Below are 24425 nucleotides of genomic sequence, written 5' to 3' on the forward strand. Positions count from 1 at the left end.
AGGGAGAGGCATGGAGACACCGATGAGAAAAAGTTACAAAAATAGAACTTTTACAAAAAGTATGCAAGTTTATTGGGCACGATAGACAGCACAGAAATTGCCCACTGTCAACACCCATCTGGGTCACTTCCTGAGTCCTCCTCACCTCCTCTGCTAAGGGGACCCTGATTTTCCCACTGGGGTATTTACCCTCTCAGCCACGCCAGGAATCCCAGCTCGAGGTGAGCCCAGACTGGCCGAACACAGGCCTGTCTTCCTGGCTCCAGGAATGGTTCAGAGCTGGGCACAGGCTCCAATTTGGGCACTTGGAGCAAAACCCAGGCCTTAAGCAAGAGCAATTGGAAGAGACCTTTTCTCCTTCCTCTGAAAGGGGAGCAGGTCTGCCGAAGCATGTGACTATGGGAGGGGCCCCCGTGTGTGGACTGAGGATGAAGTGGAGAATGGCAAAGGGGGAGCAGAGAATCTGCCAGAAACCCCATCTCCGGTGACGAGTAGCTGGGTCAGTCCTTACTTAAAATGAGTGCTCCCTCTGGACTTTCAGTCTAGAGTTCCTGGATTCTTTAGGTCCATGTGGGTCCCATTTTCTGGCACTTGCAAATCCAGAATTCTACCCTGTAAATCCACAATCTCACCGCCCCGAGAGAAACACTGTCAACATTTTGGGTTTAAATTCTCCCGTACGTTTTAATGAATCTACGTATACAACATTTCCTTTATTTTCTTACTTTTACAAAATTGAAAATATATACTCTTCTGCAATATTTTAGTTGACAATATTGTTTACCTCTTTTTATGCTGACCCAACCTATCATAATCATTTTTAATTACTGGACAATATCCCATTCTAGGAATATACCATAATTTAACAGATTTCCATTAAGGAACATTTACATTTTTATCTGTTTTTCAAGTTATACATGGGCCATTCTTATACATGAGTTCTTTTATTTCTGAAAAGTGAAACTGCTTTATCTCCGTAAGTGAAACTGCTGGATCATAAAATACGTACATTCTTAAGGCTTTGATGTATTTCACCGGATTGTCCTCCAAAAGGAGCTTTCATTGCCATCAGCATGGGGACGGGTATGCTTGACAGATAGGAGATGACTGAAGATAAAATGCCTGATAAAAAATATTTACTGAGTGTCTCTTACACGTGCCACGCTGGGACAGGTGCTGGGGATATACTGGTGACCAGCCTTCTAGACTTGTCTCTGTATTCGTCCTTCTCCACGTATGGCAGCTTTGGAAGAAAATCTAGCTTTGTGGATGAATTAGCCGACAGCACACACATCATGATGTGAGATAAGAGACATCAGAGAAAACACGCAGGAGACGGTGGAATTTCGTCTTGGCACAGATGGTGACATGGCTGCATGGGACGGTGCTCACCCACACCTTCCATGTTCAGGGGTGGCCAGAAGCCTGGAAAGCTCATTCCCCTCGCCAGCAGGGCTCTGCTGAGGGGCGGCCCAAGGGAGGCACTCGGGAGAGGTTGAAAGGCAGGAGGGAGGCAGCAGTGGGGGGGGGGCGCGGCGCGTCAGCATGAGCCACAGGGCGCTGCAAGCCCCTCCCCTCAGTGACCCAGGGCTCAGGAAGTCAGCCTTCCCATGTGTGCCCTCAACCCTGTTTAACAATTTTGTAACCCAAATCCCTACATTAAATCCTTCCGTTTGAAACACCTAGAGTGGTTTTGCTTTCCTGACTTGACAGAATAGACCGACATGTAAGTTATCCTTGAAATTCCGTGAGGTGTGAGCTGTGCCTCAGACCCACACGGCATCTTTCCATGAAGCTAACGGAGCCAGATTTTCTGGAAGCGCTGGAAGAGACTGCTGGGTGTTCTGTTTTGGATTTTTTTTTTCCAGTTGGAACACCACATGAATTCAGTGACTGGCTCCGAGAACGCATCCTGTATGCAAAATACATACGAACACCTGACTCCCTCCGGAAGATGAGAGCCTCACCCTGAAGCAGGTGTGTGCAAATGGAAGCCAGTGTGCGAGACCAGCAGACCCACACCCCCCTTGCTGATGCTGATCTAGAACTCACATACACATACACCGGGAACACAGAATCACAACGGAAAACAGAAAGCAAACCACAGGCATGTCTTACGAAAACTGTCAGCGTTCCCGTTTTAGGGGAGTGTGCGCGGTGAAATCCACACAGTGAAATGTTCAGGGATGTGACTCCACCCTCTGCCGCGATGAGAGGGACTTGGGATACTGTTGTCCTATAAAAACCGCTAGTTGTGCTTATTTTCAGTGGTTCAGCGGTAGCAAATCGACTCTGACGCGCTCTTTCTTTGCGTGCAGACACACTGGCGTCTGAACGTGGCACTCACTCTGGGAGGGTCCACGGTGCGAAGAATCGCAGTCGCCCCCTTCCCGTGGCCGTGGCCCCTTCTCCACTACACATCAGGACTGAAAGCAGCTTCCCTGCCCCAGGCACAGGAATACGACCAAACCGGGAGAGGCGGGCAAGCCACAGCGCCATCCCCTAACTCTTCTCCTCCCCGTCTTCTCCCTCACTGTCGTCGTCACGATAAAAGATGTCTCTGAACAGGAAGACCTGCCTGGGTGCGGCGGGACTCTGGATTTCGGTCCCCGTTTTCTCCATCTTCTTCTCTAACTTTTCCTTAAGCAGAGGCAGGGTGGTCTCGTAAAGGTAGTCTATAATCTCTAAAGAAAAGAAACGAGATTTTGACATTATTTGTCCAAGCCTCCTTCGCAAGGTCAAAGGGTAGAGGGCACGGATGCGGGTGGCCCGCTGCTGGTGCCGTTACTGTGTGCGTGGTCCTGTTCTAACTGGTTTTCTTACAGTCACTCCGCCAGTCCCCTCAAAATCCTAGGAGGCACGCACTACTGTCAGCCCATTCTTCAAACGAGGAAACCGAGGCAGGGAGACGTTACGAATCACGGCCAAGGTCACAGAATTTGTAGGGACAAAAGCAGCCAGGATTCAAAGCCAGGTAGTGCCACCTGCTGAGTGCCCAAAGTAGTCCTCACACACCCCAGGGCAGAGCCACCACCCGAACCCGTGTTCCCGAACGCTGCTGCTGGGCAGGCCGCTTGAGGCTCTCCCGTGAGCCTGTTAGAGAAAATCTAGCCTTAGGACGCAGCCTGGAGGTTAGGATTCGGTAAGTATGGGACGAGGCCCCGTATGTATGTGTTTGACAAGTTCCCCAGAGGACTCTGACGATCTAAGTTTGGGGACACCGAAACCACCCACAGAAGGCTGTAGAGAAGCCACCAGGCATCTCAGGTTTATTCTGGAACCGTGTGCGTGCATGCGTGTGGCGTGGTGTGTGCGTGTCAGCACGTGTGCACACAACGGCGATCCAGGAGCACTCAGTTATTTCCCGAGCGCTGGCCACGCACCGAACACCCTGCTGACCACGACTCATCTATTATCTCGTTGAGAGCTTCAGCAAGTCCTGTCAGGTGGGGATGAGCATGGACACTTTCTCCCTTTTACCACCGAAGCAGCCGAGACTCCCAGAAGTTGAGTCACGTGCCCAGGGTCCTACCCCCAGCATGAGGCATCACCTGCTGTGTTCTTAACTATGTAAACATTAGAAATACTGACCTGGGAAAGTCTTCTTCTGCCAAAAGGGAACACAGGTAGCTTTCAGCTTATAAAATTTAGTTTGAACGTAAGACGGAGGAACATCACTTTAGAAAGGAAAAGATAAAAAAAAGTTACATTCCGTTTAAAAACCGGTCACGTCACTATTGTGTACGAAGTACGCGGATTCAGGGGACTCTACAGACTTCAGTGACTTCCTTAATTCTGAACAGGAAACCATCACGTCCACAAACGTGTGACAAAAATAAGACACATACGAAAAAGGTGTTGTTCATTTGGGTAAAAAGAACACACACAAAAGAAAGCAAGCGAAAACAAGACAGGTCCTGCCTAAATTATGAAACTGACATAGGCTGACGCTCACCTTGCACTTGGCCCCACCCAAGAGCTTCCCGTCCAGCCACAGACAAGCCACACAGCTGCTCTACGAAGAGCGACTACTCGCGTCTCGTTCCGGAGACGGGGAAACTGAGGCGCAGAGAAGCGGCCCAAGAGCTTATGGCTCACAAGGGGTAGCGCTCAGACTTCAACCGGGTGGTCCGACCCCAAATCCTACACTCTTCACCATTACACTTGGAATAAACGCGTATTTGTCACAATCCAAAGGCAGACGTCCTCTGATTTTTTATTTTGCAAAGCTGAAAAAAGTAGATGCTTACGATGTTTTCGTGATTTTCAAATCACCAAACATACTTTCAAATACATTTTCAATTCACAGTAAGCAGGACGGAAACAACCAAATCTTATTGTGTTTTTTTTAAGTGAAATTCACTTCCTGGCTACTTTTTCTTAGACTATAAAATCATGACTTCTTTGCTTCAATAGTTAACCTAGTAGTTAAAACAGTCAGTGTGACTACGTTTACTCTTACTGAGTTCTTCCTCACGGCAACCACTAGCTGGGCACGCGCTGTGTCCCCGCACTGGGCTACGTGTCCTCCACGCGCCATCTCCTTGGTCCTCGTTACCGTCCTATTAAACCATTTTGTAGATGAAGGAACCGAGGCTCAGACACAAGTTCGGGAACAACGTGCCCAAGGATGGCTAAATAATGAGTACCAGGAGTCCACGCCAGGTCGGGCCGACCGCCAAGGCCAAGTTCTAAGGCCCCCACACCTTCTCTCTCCCCGCAGCGCCGTGCGCCCCATGGGGCACGCCGCAGACCCAAGCTTGGAGAAGTCACAATAATGGATCTGGACATTTTCAAACCAAGTAGGCATTACAACTCATTAGGCGGACACACTTTCTTTACATCCTGCCTAAATAATTCACAAGGGAGGCTTTAAGACACCGAAGAGACTGAACTTTAAAATTTATCATTTTTCACTGTTTTAATTATTAAAACTTGACCACGTATTATTTCAAACAGTATTTGACTAGATGCCATCATCTCTGTTTTATGAGATTTATTAACCTTAAGTGAAACAGCCTCTTCTTAAATATATAATTTTACTTAAAGCCATTAAAAGCCCATTTTAATTTAAGAACCTGTGATCTGAAGCAACATCACAAAATACACAAAAACTTATTGGAAAAATCCAATTTTTCAAAAAGTGGTATGCTGTTACAAAGGGAGGGCTTCGTAGCCATGGCTGCCTCTCGAGAAGGGAGTTAGTGGGTCCAGAGCAAGATCCCCTCTTTCAAAGCGCCTGCCACCCTCACCTCGCAGGGACCCACAATTCTGAGCAGTGGGTGCCCCACCTCTCACTCAGGTCAACTGGAAAAGGGAAGGGTCTGGAACCATGAGCATGTCTGGGTCAGGACAAACTTCCCATTCTCCAAGTTACAAAACCAAACTGATTGCTCTTTGTTCTTCGTCCATGATCCCGAGGTGCAAGTAACCACCAGAACTAGTTTAAACCCTTCCTCATGCATCAAGGACAGCGTCACACTTCTGAAAGTCAGCCAGGCTGCAGCTGCCCTGCCCCACTGTCCACCCTTCCAAAACTAAAGGCCAAACAACCCGTAACACCCCTGCTTCTGACAGCCCCCCAATCCCCGCACCCCACAGCCCTCAGTGATCTGCTCTGCTTACAGGGACTGTGCTTTGCGAGCAATAAATTCACCTACCGAGAGCCATGGCCTCGGCCTTCGGTGGCAGGGAGGGATCCAGAATGTAAGGACGCTGTACAACAAGGGCTCTCGGCAAAGGCAGAAGGAGGGAGGCAAGTTCAGCCTCACCCCGCAGATGAGAGATGCAAATGACCCCGCAGTGAAAGTACCGAGGGAAGCTTGAAGAGGAACAGGATCTTTACGTGCTCTCCAAATATCTCCCACGGCCCCTTCTTAACCCCAAGAGAATGACTGGTACTTCCTGCAGCGGGGGACGCGGCACATGCCACCCAAGGATCAAAATCAGAATCAAGGGCCTCACGATGCAGCGTCACCCACGTCACATCCCTGCCTAAAGTACAAGACCCGAACGCGGGGAGGCACCAGGCAAATCCCGACAGAGGCCCGTTCTCCAAACAACCGGCCTGGGCCTGCCCACGTTTTCAACGGCATCAGAGACAAAGGCAGAAGAGCTTTACTGACAACGTCACTGAGGAGACAGTTCAGTGTGCGGAGCTGGACTGGATGGTAAATCGGGGGGAAATGCTATCAAGGATGAGACGCCGGGGCGGCTCAGTCGGGGAAGCGTCTGCCTTCGGCTCAGGTCAGGATCCCGGGGTCCTGGGACCGAGTTCCGCATCAGGCTCCCTGCTCAGTGGGGAGCCTGCTTCTCCCTCTCCCTCTGCCCCGCCTGTGCTCTCTCTCTCTCTGACAAATATATAAATACAATCATTTAAAAAAAATGGACATTCCTGGGACATGATGAGCGGGGAAATCCGAACACGAGCTGTGTTCGAGAGCAGAGTGCCGTACCGGCGTCTGATGTCTGGATCTGGTCACGTACTGTGACTCTGCAGGATGCCGTTCTTGTTTACGGCACGCTGCCCACCACTGCCCCTCAGGTGGCTAAGGGAGACCACTTTACTCCCTTGGAAACGGGAGCGGGAGAGGGAGGGCGGATGGTGAGCAAACAGGGCAAACTGGAGAATATGTGATTTGGGGAAAGGAGTATTCGGGGTCTCTACTGGTCGTTCAACTTGTTAGCTCCGGAAGCTCTCAGGAGACTGCACGCACTTCGCTCACCCTTCCTACGTGTCTTCGGTGAGGGTGGGGTGGACAGAGGCTCCGACGGGCCCACAGCACCCGGCGCGGACACTGCAAATACACACACGCACAGGACAGTCTACACTCGAACCCGTCGCATCTCAGTCACTCGTGAGGCCACATCTTCCCTTTTAATCCGCCTCACGCTGAATTCACAGCCTTACCCTATGGCGCTAGCAAGGTCTTCCCAGTCTATCTCGTTGGTGTCCTCCACGTTGACCTCGTACAATCTACGAGAAAAAATAAACACGAAGTTTTCAAGCACGATCAGCACGACGGACGCCTGCTCGCCCTCAGACACGTGAAAAGCTCGGGGCACCAGCATGTTCATCCCCGTCCCAGCTCCCTCAGGCCCAGCGGGGTTGGCATGCCAGCCCCAGGTCAGCCCAAGGTCACTCAGTGAGCTGAGTGAGGCCTGACAAGAAAAGCCATCCCTCCTCCTTCTGGGCCCTTTGCATCTCCCACCAAACCGTGATGCTTTCCCACAGTCAACAGCGACGCAGACACACAGTAACGGTGCGTGAGCTCAGCAGCACTCGGTACGTGGGACAGAGCTGTGTTTAGACCCTCACGCCTACTGAGGTCGGGGGCGTACCTCCGGTCTACAGAAGAGGAAACGGCGCCGAGGGCCCGAGTCACTGGCTCGAGCTTTCATGACTAATGGGGGCTGCCAACACCGAGCCCAGGCCTGCTGGACAAGACGGCCGCCCCCGTCTGCTAGTGTGTGTTGTGCGTCTGGGGGAAGACAGCTGGAGGCACCACGAGCCAGGCCCAGCGTGCGGAACTTCAAGCAGGGCTCAGGACAGCGAGCGGGAAGACGAAGCCGACAGGGTGGCCAGAATCCCAGGTTTCCTCTGCTTTTTGCTGTGACTCATTCGACACAAGCCCAGCCCGCAAGCCTCGCAGGCTTTGTCAAACAGGCCCGTGCCCCCCTGCCCTCAGCCGGGGGAGGACTCTCCGTGGACCAGGAACCAAAGACAACACCAAAGAGCAGGCAACAGCGACGCCAAAGAAGGCGTGCTGGAGAGCGGCAGGGCTCAGCCTGAACTATTTTCCTCCACTTCCCGTGGACAGAAATCACTTCTACCCACGCACAAACTTTCAAAGACAAAAATCACTCCGTTATTTCATTTCTCCTCCCAGTAACACCAAGTGGCGGGTACTATTATGAAGGTCCTCATTTGAGAGCACACACCAAGGCCTACAGAGGTAGGAAACGCCCCCGGGCCATACGGCTAGGGAGCGCTGAAAGACGGATCCCAGCCTTAGCAACGCCACCGCAGATTCCGATGCTGCGTGGCTACTCTTGGGCCGGAGAGAGACAGAATTCCAACAGCATCGCTATTTCTCTACCTTTCGATGAGGTTGATTTTGGCCCGCAGAGCATTAACTCCGCGGTACACTTCCCGACCATTCGTCATCCTCTTGGTTAGGATTTCCGTCCTGTGTTAAAAGAAACAAACAAATAACGTACTTTAAGACTTTCAGGGGTACAGCGTGCACTGCGATTTCCTGCACTTTTCTCACCTACGTCACTCCTACTGAGAACTAGTTTCTAACTTGTGTGACTCATCTCTGCTAACGTTAACCAGCACGGAGAGTGTGCTGATTTTTTTTTTTTAAGTGGGAAATGATACATAAAGCGATAGAAAGTTGATGGCTATTAAAATTGGATGAGGGATACAAGGAGTTCTAAATTTGTGTGTGCTATGAAATTTCCATAACATGAAGTTACAAAAAGGAGAAGAGAATGAGCCTTTTAGCGGGTGCTAAACAAAACTGTAAACTCTATTTCTGATTGTTTAGAAAAGAGGGACACTGCTGTTGTGACTGTCCCCAGCTGTCAGAACACCAAGGGAGACTTGCTATGATTCCTCTGAGGCCCACAGCTGATGGCTGAAGGGAAGGGTGACCGGAGCTCCTAGTGAGAGCAGCACCCCAGCTAAAAATATTTTTTAGCTACTCATCTCAAATAGCAGTTTGCCACGATCTGATGGACAGATCGCTCGCTGTTACATTCTGGGTGAGGGGGACCCACGACACACAGCTGAGGCTGCCGCTGCTCGTACCAGCAGCCGACTGTGTTCGTTCCAGACGCAGCCTCTGGGGCGCCCGTGGGGTGCGGTCGGGTGGGGCAAGCATCCGACTCCTGGTTTCGGCTCAAGTCGTGATCTCAGGGTCGTGAGACCAAGCTCAGGAAGGAGTCTGCTTTGGACTCTCTCCCACTCTCCCTCTGCCCCCCGCCCCCCCACACTCTCGCTCGCATGCTCTAGCTCTCTCTAATAAATCAATCTCTCTAAAAAAACAAGGTGTATCATCTGCGGTCATTTCAATTGAAGGAAATCTACGTTCAGGTTTTAAGTTTCTTGCTTTTCTCTTCAAGTTAAAAAGCAGCCTCTCTTACACGTTATCCTAATTCTACTGGTCCGGAAGCATGGCCGCCCTGCAGCGTCTCCCTTTTTACACACTGATCTATCATCCTCCAACTGATGCTTGAAACACACCCCTTCGTTTAGTCTAAACTGCAGAGCTAGAAAGGACTCCGGGTCCTCCATCCCCCAGAACACGATCTGTTCCGTGGAGTGTGTGTCCCTGCGCGTCGTCTTCTACGAAAATAAACCGGTAATTCTACAGCAGAATTCTACAGCAACAATAAATGGTGCAATTCAGGAGTCTGCTTTCAATACCAAATATACCCACCCTAGAGCTCACTCTTACTTGACACTGACCATGACCGCACTCCCTTTGCGCACGAGGTGTGGGTCATGCGCTGCAGGACCACGGCTCCAAGGGGTCCTGCAGCAGCTAGCACCCAGCGCAGAGACCCTCCAGGGCTTGGAAAAGCCACATCAGGCAAGATCAGGCCTGAAAATGCTGCTGTGTGACTAGCGTGTCTCAAGTTCTATGGTGAGCACGGCCTCCTCGCGTTAGGGGGGACAGAGGGGCCCTCGGACAAGCCGGGCTCGTGGCAAGCTCGTGCACGTCACTGTGCTTGTCATCTCTCTCCCCGACGGGAGTTCTGTGTGGGTGCGTTTTATGCTGCAAAGAGAGAACTGTCTTGTTTTACCAAAGACTTAGCAAGGGACAGAGGGAAGAAACCAAAAGTCAGTGGAAAAACCAAATCAATACTTGGTATTAAAGAGGTTCAAGTTACTTTGGAGGAAAGCACAGGATGAATCAGGGTCACTTAGGTGCTACCTGCGATCGGATGTCGATACTGAAGTGGTTGGAACGTCTGGCCAGAGATGATCACTCTTGACACGGAAGGCTGTGCACACGGTGCTTACACAGGTCCCCTTACTGACCCCACTCACCTACCCACTCCGGCCGTGTGCGTGGTGCGGGGAGGGGGAGGGAAGTATCTTGTTGAAGTGTGTAGAAGAAACCTTAAAACTTACCACTTACTTTTACACTGCATCCAATTTCTGGTTTCTACTTTGGCTTCGACTTCTACCCAAGATATGCCCTTGTAGAGTTTCTCCCTAACAATAGACAAGCAGCCTTCAGGGTTTTCTTGGAGTTTAGAATCCACCTCTTTTAACTCGTGGGGAGACATTTTCTTTAGAATCACTTCTTCGACGGCCTTGATAAGTTTCTGGGTTTCCGTCTTACTCCAAGCACCATGATTTCTTGCTATAGACACAAAAGGAATGATCTCAGAGTTGCTTACCTGTTTGTTTTCAAGGACAATATTAAAAACAAAACGACAATGATGGATACACGTCACTACACACTTGTCCAGACCCACAGCACATACACCACCGAGGGTGAGCCCTAACTTCACTGAACTATGGACCCCGGAAGATGACGATGTGCCAGTGTAGGGCCACGGACTGTAACAAAGGCCCCACTCTGGGGCGAGGCGGGGCGGGGGGGTGGGGGAGATGTTGATAATGGCAGAGACTGTGAGCGTGTGGGGGCAGGGTGCCTATGGGAAATCTCTGTACCTCCCTTTCAATTTTATTGTGAACCCAAATCCGCTCTAAAAAATAAAGTCTTAAGGGGCGCCTGGGTGGCTCAGTTGGTTAAGCGTCTGACTCATGATTTTGGCTCAGGTCATGATCTCAGGATCAAGAGATCCAGTCCTACGTCGGGCTCTGCGCTGAGCGTGGCATCTGCCTGAGATTCTCTCTCTCCCTCTCCCTCTGCTCCTCCCCCTACATTTGTCCATGCACTCTCTCTCTTTCTCTCTAAAAAAATAAACCCTTAAAAGAGAAAAAGAAAAAATAAACCAGAAGACAGAGGGCAACACCTTGATTACGCAGACCTACAACCATCAAACACAGCTACGTGCAAATTAAAACGGAACCACTTCTTCTTAAGAACCAATGCCAGGGGCCCCTGGGTGGCTCAGGTGGTTAAGAATCCGCTCTTGGATTTGGCTCAGGTCCTGATCTCATGGCTCTCGGGATCGAGCCCTACATCGGGCTCCGCAGTCAGCGGTAGTTTGCTTGGATAGTCTCTCCCCCTGTCCGCCACCCCCCCGCCCCGGCTCGTGCTTGCACATCCACTCTCTCTCAAATAAAGAAATCTTAAAAAACAAAAAAAGAAGAAGAACCAACGCCAGACAAGTCCCTTCTTAAAGCAATGTTATGTTTTGTAACTTCAAAATGTTGTTGTTCTTGCTTCTGAGAGTAATGTCTCCTGTGTGAAACTGGAGTTCTCAAACATTTAATGGGGACAAAATAACTGAACGACTTCACGTTGCGGCCGTAACTCTCCCCAGGAACTCCCACTGTGGCACTGAGCTGCAATGGGACCTCTGGCCATGATGACAAAGGCACCTGAACCTCAAGCTGGCCTCCGAAGAGGGCATCAAACCATCTGGGGGTCACTGTCCTCGTCTAGAGGGTCACGGTCAGGCTAAGGAAGAGGCCTCAAACCGGGAACCTACAAATATCTTTGGTTTGGCCCATAGAGTGGTGTCGTTACTTTTTCTCAACAATTTAGATGAATATTTAAAACTCAGAGAGTTCCAGAGGAACAAAAAATATCTAGATTACACACACACACACCCCCCCCCCCCCCAAATATAGACTTTTGCTTTACTTGTTGGAAACTGGAAGAACTGGCCACACTGAGTCCTTGCAAGGCGCCAGTGGCTGGATGTGGGAGCACAAAAGGCTTGGCTCCCAGTCACGCCAGGGCCACGGACGCCTGCTGCTCTGCCCCACGCGCTGCTCTGTCACGTGACCTAGCACATCGCCTCTGTGCTGACAGTAACATTGCCTGCGAGCTGTCTTCTTGAAGCAACTGGGGATTCTATAATGCAAAGAATATACCCAAGAAAATCTTCCTTCTTAGGAAAAAGGAGAAAAAGACACAGGAGGTTTTAGAAAAGTTCCCGCCTAACGGGCTGATTGAACTGCACCCCGGCTCTCCGCAGCCTCTGCTGCCCTCTGGTGGGGGGGAACCTCCTCCACCCAGGCTCTGCTCCCCACCTGCTTTCTAGGGTATGGGTCAGGCTGGTTGAGAGCTGCGCTGAAAGCGAAAGACCTCAGATGTGGCCGAAATTGGTCTTGTGAATGAAGGCCATGTGGTTTCAGAAACACGCAGGAGGAAATGCAATGAATCAGTACAGAGAATGGCTTAAAATGTGACAGCTCTCTCGGAAGACGGGTCGGCAAGGAGGCCTGCAGCGGGGGGCAGGGGGCTCATCCGCTCACCCAGGGGGCACCAGAGACCACCACTTACGACTGCTGATCTGGGAGAACTTCAGGGCAACGGAAAGGCTGCTTCGAGCCACCATCTCGCCGATCTTTTTCCAGTCGTTTCCATGCAGGGAATGGTATATCTTTAACTTCTCTGTGTCTCCTTTGCTATACCTGAAAGGGAAAACGTGTTACAATTCTCAATTAAACACAAGATTAAAAACTGTACTTTCATTGCAGTTCACCGTGGTCCTGGGAAAAGCTGCCGGGCAGGCTGCTCCCATCACTTCCTGTCCTGGCGTCTAAGCTGTGGTCATCCTATGAATCAGTCACTGCAGTCCCAGGCCAGGGGCCAGAGCAAATCACGTTATTCCCCATCCAAACCCCAAAAGGCTTTGTGCTGCAAGCACAAAACACCCAACTCCTCCACGTGCCTACAGAGCCCGGTGCTCCCTACAGCTCAGCCCCACTGGCCTTCTTCTAGGCCTCTTTCCCCTCAGAGCCTCCGTGCTGGGGTGGAAATGACCTTCTTCCACCCGCCTGGACGGCTCCTGGAAACCCTGCTGGTGGCCCGTCGTCAGCGAGGCTCCTCCGATACCCGAGCGTCCTGTCCCCTGCTGCTCTCCCCCAGAGAAAGCTCTGCCCCTTTCACTGCACCCCCGCCCCCAGACGGGCAGTTGGGACACCGAGGGGTCCCCTCATTAACCCATCTCTGCCTCTAGACCAGCACCGTCCAACAGTGTAATATGAGCCATACATGTCATCTAAACCTTGTAGTGGTCACGTGAAAATGAATTTTATTTCCTTTGAATGAACTTAATAAAATATTTGACTTAACCCACTATATTAAAAATGCAACCATCTCAACAGGCAATCAGGATCTGAAAGTATTAATATTTTACATTCTTCCCTTCTAACTCCTGCCTGTTCGTCACTATTACGGTGCCTCTCAGCTTGGACTAAGTGTATTTCAAGGGCTCCCCGGCCCCGTGAAGCTGGTGGCCACCGTGATGGACAGCCCGGCTCTGGAGGGGACATCCTACAAAGGCTGGGGCCCTGTTGGTTTCCTACACCATGGTATCCGCAGTGCTTGACAGACGACATTGAAGAAATACGTGACAAATGACTTCACACAAATGTGCAATTATTCAAGGAATGTACGGTGCGTTCACCCCACATAAAAACAAATATACTAAAGAAAAGGACCAAAAAAACCACTATAAGTGGATTTGGAGATTAAACACAAGTGTTCGGGGCGCCTGGGTGGCTCAGTCATTAGGCGTCTGCCTTTGGCTCAGGGCGTGATCCCGGAGCCCTGGGATCGAGCCCCATATCAGGCTCCTCCACTGGGAGCCTGCTTCTTCCTCTCCCACTCCCCCTGCTTGTGTTCCCTCTCTCGCTGGCTGTCTCCTCTCTCTCTGTCAAATAAATAAATAAAATCTTTAAATAAATAAATAAATAAATAAATAAACACAAGTATTCAAGTGAAGGGAAAGCAATCCTAAGGGCATCCTAGAATTCCTTAATACGGGGTAGGGGTATGGTGGTTTCTGTTACCACTAACTCAACACAAGAGAAGCCCCAGTAACGTGGTAACCGTTGCTGATGACCGTGATCCAGAATCACTTCCAACAGTAAGAGCCGAGCGTGCTCAGAAAGTCGTCTACGAATGCAGAGAGTGGTAAGTAGAGGCCTGCAATCCTTCACTGCTAAGAATCCTGCTTTCTAGCGGTTTCCTTCTCAAGGCGATCAGGGTCTTTCTGAGATTATGTATTTATCTATAATATTTTATTTATTTGTCAGAGAAAGCGAGTGCACACATGAACAGGGAAAGCAGCAGGCAGAGGGAGAAGCAGGCTCTCCGCCGAGCAAGGAGTCTGACGCGGGACTCGATCCCAGGACCCCGGGATCATGACCTGAGCTGAAGGCAGAAGCTTAACTGACTGAGCCACCAGGCGCCCCACTTTCTGAGATTTAAAACAACTTAGAGGTACCCTGGAAGCTACACAAAGGAGGACATCAGCGAGAAAGTGAGCGCATAAAAACGAGGAAACAGGTGTGCTGAACTCTGAAGTCCCCCAGAGCCTCAAAATTCTTTTGATTTTTGGCTTTCTGTGGTTTTTTTCAGTTAAGAACCCCTTAAGTTAGAAAAAATATCCCAAGGGCAAATGGTTACCACATACAAATCACGTGGTGCAGAAGAATGCAGGAACTTCCTCATTGGAACGACAAACTTGTCTTATTCTCAATCTTTCATTCCCACGCTTCTGGGAGAAAAATGTCATCTCAGCCGCCACCATTCATTTGCCAAAAGCATTCTTTCCAGTCCCCCCTTAACGAGTCATCTTTAGTGAATTTCCTTCGAGTCTGCCCAGATGCCCAACCCCGGGCTTGGGACAAAGTGGAGGGTGCGAATCAGTCTGCGGGCAACCTTTTCCTCTGCGGAGGGTTTATTTCTTTTGGTCAAAAGTTAAGAAAGCAAGGTCCTATCAGTGCTTGGAGGTCAGAGAACACATAGGTGTTGGTTTACGATCACGCAGCTAACCGGAAGGCACCTGGCCCTGTCAGATTTACTCAATCTGCCTCCCAGGGTGAGTCGAGTAGCTGAGCTGCTGGTTGGTCTGGAGCAGAGGGCTCACCCACAGCCGACACCCCATCAACACTGGTTTTAATCTGGAATGTTGGGGACAGAATATAATTGGGTATCGTGCTTGGGGGAAAAGGGACAATGACCATCACCACAGGACACTCCGCATTGTCACTACTGACCCGCTCCTGTGTGACCTCCTGTTAATGCTTTCCCCACCTTCAAATAGTCACTGGAAAGAATTGGGCTGAGCGCTGAAGGGAGCATCGCATTGAAAAGGAACGTCTGACAGGCGCCCAGGTGGCTCAGCTGGTGAAGCGTCTGCCTTCGGCTCGGGACATGATCTCAGTCAGGGTCCTAGGATCGAGCCCCATGGCAGGCTCCCTGTTCAGCTGGGAGTCTGCTTCTCCCTCTCCTCCCCACTTGTGCTCTCTCGCTATCTCTGTCACTACCTGTGTGTCTCTTTCTCAAATAAATAAAAACTTAAAAAAAGAAAAACAAAAGAAAAGGAACGTTTGGGTACATACGGAGCTCACAAATCAGCAGAGAGCGAAGAAAACTTCATGAGTAACGTAAGAGACGCAAAGCACGCTGAGGGCTAAGGAAAGTATAAAGAAAAGCCAAGGATTCAGAAAGGGGAAGATCACAAACGTTCACCCAAGAGGCAGAAACCGAAATGGGCTTTGAAGACGTACGGCTGACAACAGAGACAGTCTACTTTCCCACACAAAACATCTTCTCGGTGTTTTACGTCTCACCTGTCGTGGACGCTCTGTTTTATACTATCAGCAAAGACCAGAGACACTTCTGTCTCAAGCTGCTAAGACTTTTTCTTACCTGCCTTTGTAATTGTTGACATCAAACATCTTCTTTGCTCGATAGTAAACGAGTTTCCAGGGCCGGGCGATGCCCTTTCCTAAAGTCAGAAAAAAGGCAGTCAGAGGGGCCCACAGGGCATGGCCTGAAAGGGAGTCACAACTGCAAAGGGAACCCAGCCTGGCTCCTGTGAACACCACCGCCCTGGACCCTGTGTCAAGGCTGGGATTTCATACATCCCGCACAAGATCCCCAGTTTCCCTGGAGAGCTCTGAAAACGATGCACTTCATACGTCAAGGCTCCAGCTTCCGGTCTACTAAATTCAAGGGAAAGGCCCTTATAAAGCAAAGTAATGTTAACAAAATTTGAATCGAGAGGAAAGGATGCTGTGGTGGGGGACACACGCAAACAGTTCTCTGTCAGATTACCGGAAGAGCTTTCTAAATGAGCAAGCTGGGTGTGCTTCCTCACTCTAAGGATGAAAGAGCCCTTCGACAGGGGCCCCCTAGCCTGTTTCCCCTTGTGCACGCCAGAGAATACCTAAGGAACCATCCTCTTTAAATTCACGGAATTTTTTCAGTCCGATCCCGTGTTGCTTCATGACATGCTCACTTTCCGAGTACGGCTGCAGGAGGAGGGTTCCGGTGACAAAGCTCAGATAAGGCTGTATTTGGACAACTTAGAAGACCCTGGTGCACGTAAGAATGTGTTTTGGTTGGTGCAGTCGGTCGAATGTCCGACTCTTGATTTCAGCTCATGTCATGATCTCAGGGTCGTGAGATCGAGCCCGGCTTTGGGCTCTGTGCTCAGCACAGAGTCTGTTTGAGATTCTCTCTTCCTCTGGCCCTCCCCCTGTGCTCCCTCTCTAATAAACAAACAAACAAACACATAAAATCTTAAAAAAAAAACCAAAAACAACGTGCTTTGTGCAGCATACGCAGAACAACATGATGAAGAATAAATAAACAGAAACCAAAATGATACTTATTACCAAGTAGGAAGGCTAGAAGCCGATCACGGCACTTCTTATAAAATCTGTACACGCACTACACGTGGAAGACAAGAACGCATCCCAAAGCCCCGAAAGTACAGGCTGGCAGTAGGAATCCCAGCAGCCGCAGGGCGCGCATCCACCGCGTGCGCTGAACGGGGCCAGCGCTGTCTGAATGCTTACCGTGGCTTCTCCGTCTAGGGTTGGAAGGCTGTGGATGGTAAAAGAGTAAACAGCTTTGAACTTACCAATGTGCAATCGAAATGCGTATTTTCTTTTTAAGTCAGTGATGGTGGATTTCTCCTCTGGGTATCTGTCCGTGTACAGCAGTTTGTCTGCGTTCTCGATTCCTGTCAGGGACAGAAATTCTTGCACGTTTTTCTCTAACTGCTTGTTCTCCTTTACAGAAAACTTGCCAAATCTAATAGCGACACCTAGGATTTGGGTGGGGAGAAAAAGTACGCATTGTCAACAAGGAAGAAAAGCAAACCTGCCACCTGGTCTTCAACAGTGACAAGACAGTGGCCCGCCAGCTCTCCCCTGCTGGGACCAGCCCCAGCCGTGCCCCTGACCTTAGCTCCCCTGCTGTGCACCCCCCACCCCCCGCTGTGGACCTCACTTCCTCCCAATGTCTTCCCTGGTCACCCCCCTCCAAAGTGACCTTCCCCATTTATCAATCAACTTTTGAAAGTAGTTTTTTATACTAAGAAGGAATATATGTTCATTAAAAATTCAAGCAGTATGGAAATAAACATTTAAAAGAAACCTCCCCTTTAATCTCTTCTGCCTTGCTCCTCCCCCCAAGGCAGGGGTGTGAATTGGCAAGAACTCGAATATTCACATATATTCTCTACGCATACATATGGGGGGTGGGGGTAGCAGGGGCGGCTGCTTTACATTCTAGTTCGCCTTGTAACTCAGAGCAACCGAGTTTTATTATGTACTGAGGGTCTTACATACTATGTTTTTCTATTCTCAGACTTACTTAAAGAATATCTTTTATAAAATATATACGCATAAACACTTCTACGGAAAATACACGGGGACCATTCTAGAGATACTGCTCTATAAATTATATTTTTCTTCCTTAATTTGGCTATTTTCTAAAACTAATCTCTTCGCCATGCTTCACTCCCTAAGGCTCCCCCATTTGACTTTTTGCAGGGACCAGAGGTACTGGGCCGCACACAGCCCCTCGGTAAACATCGCTCTTCTGTAGCCACAGCCTTAAATGTGTAGTTTACTTTTCAATTCCATAAGCTTTCTGGGAGGTTCTTATAACATAGGGAAATCAAGAAGGAGACCATGCTGGGTCTCGGGTGAAACCATGGCTACTACAACCGGCTCAGCCTCCACTTAATACCTCGGGGGAAAGAAGCTTCGGCTCATCAAGTTGACAATACCGACTGTTTTCATTTCCCTTTATTTCTGCATCCTCCCCAAGGGCTCGGCCACTTAGCCTCCCTCTCCTCCTTTCCTTCCATGCCTCCCCTACCAGAAGCTAGGCGGAGAAGAGCAAAACCAGGGCCCTACATTTTGCTAATTTTATGGCTCAGACACCAATTCTGGAAGGAGGAGAAGCTGGAAGCGCCTACGGGATGACGCTTCCTGTGAATCTAGAAATCTGCAGCGTTCACGGAACTAAGGTAGCGGCTCGTGAGCGAGACGGGAAAGTTCGATAAATACTGAAGTGCCCCCAGCTCACCCTGCGCTTTGAATTCCTTAAAGCGCCCCAAGTCGTCCCGGTACATCCGCTTGATTGTGGTGGCGGCCCTTTCCCTGATGTCCGGGATGAACTCTTGGAGCTGCCTCACAGCCGAGTCCAAATCCACATCCGAGTCACCCGAATCTCTGGAGTCTTCCGATAAATATTTTGTCTCAGGATCTCTGGCCAATTCCAAATGGCTTTCCTCTTCATTTGTAGGTTCGAACCTGCGGGGGAAATTGGGTTGACTCACGTCACCCAAAGCCTCGGTGGCTTTCCCATTCTCTTCTTAAAACGATCCTCACTTGGACGAGGGCCGGTGTTCATCCAGGAGGGACGCTGGGGCTGATTCGGTCTGTGAAGAGCGCGTGGCCTCCCTGAGGTAACCTAACATAGGCGTACGTGCAGACGCAGTCTACAAGGGACTCGGGCGGCCGGCAGCCCGATTTCCAGCACGTGTTACTTCTTGTGTCACTACTTCTCAACTTGGCTGGTTTTAGATACTGACTTCCTATGAGCTAAGCCCTCTTCCAACCCACACCCCACCCCGGGATTTCAATTTTGTGACAGTGGCCACCAATTAAATCACCATTCAGGGTCCATGTGGTTACGGTTGCTTCGCTGCACGTGACAATAGCCACATTTTCCCCCTTTGCTTAATCTTCTATGCATCTGTCATTAATTCATCCCTAAACTCTCCACCAGACGTCCGAATCCCCCAACTGTGGTCAATCCTACCAGCTAACCACTCAGGCAGGAAATCAGAAAAAAAAAAAATTGTATTTGTCTGAGCAAAGGGTCAGCTGCTTTCACAGGGCCCACAGCCCAGTACACGTTCAAAACCAGAGCCCTCAATATGCCTGCCGCACAGCAGCATTACCCCTGATGAGACCAGGTGAGTGGGCCCCTCTTATCGATACCCCCTGAAGTGGCATCCTCTCCCAAAGAACTTCTTGGTGAAACTATTTCAGGCCAGGACAACCTAACATTTGTTAAAAAAAAAAAAAAAAAAAAAAAAGCAAGCCATTGAGTAAAAATGGGGAGAAAAATCTGTCCCAAGTCCTAGGAACTGAGATAAAATGGTTTAAAAAACTGCTATATTAAGAAAAAAAAAAGAATGCTGTGTTTATTTTATCAGACAGTTGACTTCCACAATAATTATATAAATAACGACATCTAAATTTTTTTTTATTAGGGAGAACCCGAATTCACGGTTTTTCCTGTTCTGTAGAAATTCTAAGTTATGTAATCCTTTCTTCTAGGTATATGCATATAGACGAAGAAAGATAATTTGGGGGTCTTAAAATGCCCTTTTAAACTTATTCATAGAATCTCAGGGCTGGAATAGTTCTTAGTAAAAATCTGATCTAACTGCCTTACTTAATACATGAAGAAAGGAAGCTTCCTGCCAAGTTACTCGGTCACATGTATGCATGGTTCTGTACATCTGACATTCCGTCTGATTTCTGACACGCTACCCGCGTGCTGGATTAAGAGGCCACAGGCAGAATTCACGCGGAAGACATACACACAGACACGGCACTGCCACGTTACCTCTGCACCTCTTCCAAACAGGCCTGCGTTTTCTCCTCCTGCGGCCGGGGTTTCGCACTTTCTTCAATCAGGGCACCACTACCTTCCAGTGAATCAGACTGGGTGTCCTCAAAGCTCGCAGCGGGCACAGAAAAGTCACCCTCAGGCCCTACGGGACTTTCAACAGAAGACCTTCGCTTTCTTTTCTTTGACTTCTTCTTCACCCGGCCGGCTTCCCTACTGCCTTCTGCGGTCCCGACCTCGCCGACCCCTTGCCGTCCTTCAGAGTATGCGTTCTCAAGACTCTCAGGCCCCGGCAATGCCTCAAGTTCCTGGTCATGTGCAATTTTCCTCTTTTTTTTCTTAGACTTTTTTTTATCGGCTGATACTGGTTGCTGTGTGATTCCGTCTCCGGGGCCCAGAGAAAGCTGGCCTTTCTGCTCCTGTGCTTCCGACTCGGGCAGGGCGAGGCTTGTACGCGGGCTCTCTTGCTCGGTGCCCCAGGAGCCCGCGTTCCTCCGATGTTTTCTACTCTTCCTCTCCCTGCTTTTATGACGCAGCTCCCCCGACTCGTGTTTATGTGACTTAGGAACTGAATGTGGTTCGTCTGCTTCAGGCTCTTTTGTTGGCGTCTGTTCCTGGCTCACATCAACATACACGACATCGACATTCCTCCTAAAATTCTTCGGTTTGTTCTCGATATTTTCTTTATCCACCAGGACATACACCACACCTGTTTCCTCATCCACCCCCGAAGCCCTGTGTCTTTTCTTTTTATTCTTTTTGGGGACAGAAGTGGCCTTTTCCGTCTCATCACACACTTCTGACTTTTTCAAAGGGGGAGGAAGAAGACGCTGGCAATCCTTTCTTTTTTTCTTACTCTTGGTTACGTGAGACTGCTCGCTGGCCAGGGGGGAGTCTCTGACACTTTCACGGAGGTGCCTTAGTTGTCCTTCCTTATATACTGAGTACTTTTTCTTTTTCTTGTCAAAAACTGGCGTGTGAATTTCCAGGCTGCTCGATTCTCCTTCCATTCTGTTCCTGTGGGGAAACTTGACAACAACGGTTTATTTTGGCAAGGCATTTTAAACATCAACCTCAGGAGAAAAAAAAAAAAAAAATCACAGAAAAATGAGATTGGGTGACAAATGACAAGGCTGGAGTCATGGTTATAAATTTAGTGTTTCTAAACGCACAGGAGGCTCACTGTAATTTGCTCTCTGGTCCCGCCGCCTTTAAGATACGGTAAAAAAGTTAATGGAGAACAGTGCCCAGCACGATCAGGGCCTTGTCCCCCTCCAGGCTCGTCTTGTACCTCTCCTGTCCACCTCTGTGCTCCAGCCACACAATGCCTTTTTCTGGGTTCCTCAAACATGACACAATCCTTTCCTTGGCTCAAGGTCTTACAGCATACAATTCCCTCTTTCTAGAAGGCTCTCTGCTGCCTTTCCACCCTCTCTCCCTCCTGCCTCCTTTCATCCTTTAGAACTTGGCTTGAGTATCATTTCTTTAGGAAAGCTTTCCCTAACTAAAGTGATACACTATGATACAATGCATATTAAGTTTAAAACACACAATTTTATGTATCTTTTCTGAATAGACAGTCATAAAATTATAGGCATGGGGATTGTAATTAGCAAATGCAGGGATCAGGGATAAGTATAGAGCCAGTTTCTCTTCTGTACATCTTTTATTTCTTTTATTAATTGGGGTAACGAGTACAGGGGTGTTTGTTATATTTTTATTTACACTTATCTGAATGCTTGAAATAGTTCACTTAAAAAGCAAGAGGAAGAAAAAGGGTACAGATTGCTTTCATTTGTTTAAAAACAAGAGACTGGAGGATATAAATGTATAAGTATTTACAAAGGAGGAGAAAGAGGAGAAAGAGAAAGCATTCCCTGGCCCCTTGGGCTCGGTGCGTTCCAAGATGATATACTTTCAGAGCAAACTGTACTTCCCCTTTGTAGCACTGAGCCCAAATTGTACTTTAAAAAATGAACAATTATTTAACTAGCCATTTAATGTCCGTCTCCTCTGCTAAAAAAGTAAACTCCAAGAAAGAAGGCAGTTTGTCAGTCTTGTTGCCCTGTGTACTTCCACCTCAAGAACCCACATTCTGGAATTCCATCAGAGATGTTTCCATGCATTTTTGAGTGACAGGGAGAAAGGCCTCAACAAGCGCTCTAGGTGCCTCCACTGAAGGGGAGATCCTGGGGCTGGGGATCTGGCTTGTGGGCATAAATCCACGTGTTCTTTCATACTCTTCCCTCCAGCCACACAATTCTCAAATCTTCTTCACTACCCACGAGAAGTTAGGGACCCTCCCCCTCCCCCTTATCTTCAGCTTCTCCCTTCTGCAGCAACTCTCCAACAATCTTTAGCCTCTCCTAACTTAAAAAACAAAACAAAACAAAAACAAAAAACAAAGATGCAACCATCCTCTCACCCTGAAGTCCCCTCTAGCTATTCTCCTTCCTCCCCTGCAAAACACAAATTCTTTTTTTTTTTTAAAAGATTTAATTTATTTATTCTACAGAGATAGAGACAGCCAGCGAGAGAGGGAACACAAGCAGGGGGAGTGGGAGAGGAAGAAGCAGGTTCATAGTGGAGGAGCCTGATGTGGGGCTCGATCCCATAATGCAGGGGTCACACCCTGAGCCGAAGGCAGATGCTTAACCGCTGTGCCACCCAGGTGCCCCCCTTTTTTTCTTTTTTTAAAGATTTTGTTTATTTATTCGACAGAGATAGAGACAGCCAGCGAGAGAGGGAACACAAGCAGGTGCAAAGCACAAATTCTTAAGACAGAATGTGCTCTCTCCAATTCCTCACCTTCTACCCACTTCTGAACCCACTACTTTGTAGCTTCCACCCCCCCCTACTCTGCTGAGACTGCTCCAGGAAGAGTGTCTACGACCTCCAAGCCACTAAATTCAAGCATCACTTTGCTGGCCCATCTTTCAGGACTTCTTAATAACAATGAAGAAAGCAAATAATTTCTTTAAATATTCTTTTTCCTTCCTGTCTCCACCCTCCTTCTCTTTCTTTCAATACCTTTTAAGCTTCTCCCTCTGGTCTCTGGAACTCAGCACAACCTTTTAAATATATAGTTGCTGGGGCGCCTGGGTGGCATAGCGGTTAAGCGTCTGCCTTCGGCTCAGGGCGTGATCCCGGCGTTCTGGGATCGAGCCCCACATCAGGCTCCTCCGCTATGAGCCTGCTTCTTCCTCTCCCACTGCCCCTGCTTGTGTTCCCTCTCTCGCTGGCTGTCTCTATCTCTGTTGAATAAATAAATAAATCTTAAAAAAAATATATATATAGTTGCTCCCCACCAAAACTTTTTTTCCTTTAAGACTTATTTATTTAGTTTTAGAGACAGAGAGAGCGAGCATGAGTGGGAGGGGCAGAGGGAGAGAGAATCTCAAGCAGACTCCGTGCTGAACACCGAGCCCAACCCGTGGCTCGATTTCAGGATCCTGAGATCACGACCTGAGCTGAAACCAAGAGTCTGAGGCTAAACTGACTGAGCCACCAAGGCACCCTGCCCCATCAAGACTTTTTTATGGTTTCTTTGTCATTCTTAAGATCAAATCCCAAATCCTTACAGACCTACCATGCCCTTCATGATCTAGTCCGGTCCATGCCTACCTCTCCACTTAACATTTCTCTCTGGGTTTCAGACACTCTGTGTTCAGTTCCTAGAACACACACGTTCTTTTTCATTCTCAAGGACTTTTTCAGAAGCAACTTGTTCTGCTGGTGATGCTCCTTCCTGCGAGTTACCTTTCTCCGCGTTAACTGGTCTAAGTCCGAAAGTCACTTCCTCAAGAAAGCCTCTCTCTAAAAGCCTGCCTGGGTCCCGGCTCCCGGGACGCAGTTGCTCTCTGGCACTCCGCGCCGCTGGGACACGATCGGCCTCCCAAGGGCTGGCATCTTGTCCGTCTGACTCCCAAAGGCTCCCGCGTGCTCGACACATCCGGGCACAAACACCTGTGCCCACCGACTGGGAACACGCCACTTCCCGCCCGGCCGGGATGTGGCCAAGCCTGGTCCCGGGCCTCTCGCCGCTTGTGGGGTGCGGCAGACACCCTGCTCTGCGGCGGGCGCTCCGGGGCCGAGAAAGACCGCACCGGCCGGTGCCCGACTCTCGATCCTCTCCTGACCAAGACCCAAGCCTCGGCTCCCGTGGGCCGGCCGCGGCGCCACCTCCGCCCAGGAGACCTCGGCCAAAGGCGGCCTCTGCGAGGCGAAAACACCACCACCCACCGCTGGACTCCACACGCGTATCAAAAAACCCCAACAACCGAAAAGCCGAAAAGCGCTTTCAACCTACCGCCCAAAGGGCCGCCACCTTTTTTCCAATCCGGAAATGCCGCCGTGGTGGAAACGGAAGTA

The 24425-nt window shown here is 49.4% G+C and overlaps 1 protein-coding gene across 3 annotated transcripts; it reads right to left on the reverse strand.

Annotated features, from left to right (window-relative positions):
* TTF1 (transcription termination factor 1) lies at nucleotides 1-24425 on the reverse strand. Of its 3 annotated transcripts, none has more exons than XM_040632107.1 (11): nucleotides 24364-24425; nucleotides 20052-21071; nucleotides 18498-18724; nucleotides 17041-17226; nucleotides 15822-15900; nucleotides 12441-12571; nucleotides 10145-10379; nucleotides 8100-8189; nucleotides 6911-6976; nucleotides 3592-3677; nucleotides 1-2684 (listed from the first exon to the last, which is right to left on the reverse strand). In XM_040632107.1, the coding sequence occupies exons 2-11, from the start codon at nucleotides 21062-21064 to the stop codon at nucleotides 2503-2505; spliced, it is 2295 nt and encodes a 764-aa protein (XP_040488041.1). In that variant the 5' UTR covers nucleotides 21065-21071; nucleotides 24364-24425; the 3' UTR covers nucleotides 1-2502. The 3 variants fall into 3 exon arrangements, with proteins under 3 accessions (XP_040488041.1, XP_008696900.1, XP_040488040.1); XM_008698678.2 differs by having other exon boundaries at nucleotides 20052-21082; XM_040632106.1 differs by lacking the exon at nucleotides 24364-24425 and adding an exon at nucleotides 23814-24357 and having other exon boundaries at nucleotides 20052-21082.

The sequence above is a fragment of the Ursus maritimus genome, unplaced genomic scaffold (genome assembly GCF_017311325.1).
Source record: "Ursus maritimus isolate PB19 unplaced genomic scaffold, ASM1731132v1 scaffold_17, whole genome shotgun sequence".
In the NCBI taxonomy this organism is placed as follows: domain Eukaryota; kingdom Metazoa; phylum Chordata; class Mammalia; order Carnivora; family Ursidae; genus Ursus; species Ursus maritimus.

Coding starts and splice junctions, on each gene's coding strand:
- TTF1 (XM_040632107.1), bottom strand. CDS start 21,064: ATGGAAGGAGAATCGAGCAGCCTGGAAATTCACACGCCAGTTTTTGAC. Junction 6,977..8,099: donor AAAATCAACCTCATCGAAAG/GTAGAGAAATAG, acceptor TTTTTCTCGTAG/ATTGTACGAGGTCAACGTGG. Junction 2,685..3,591: donor GCAGAAGAAGACTTTCCCAG/GTCAGTATTTCT, acceptor TCTTTTCTTTAG/AGATTATAGACTACCTTTAC.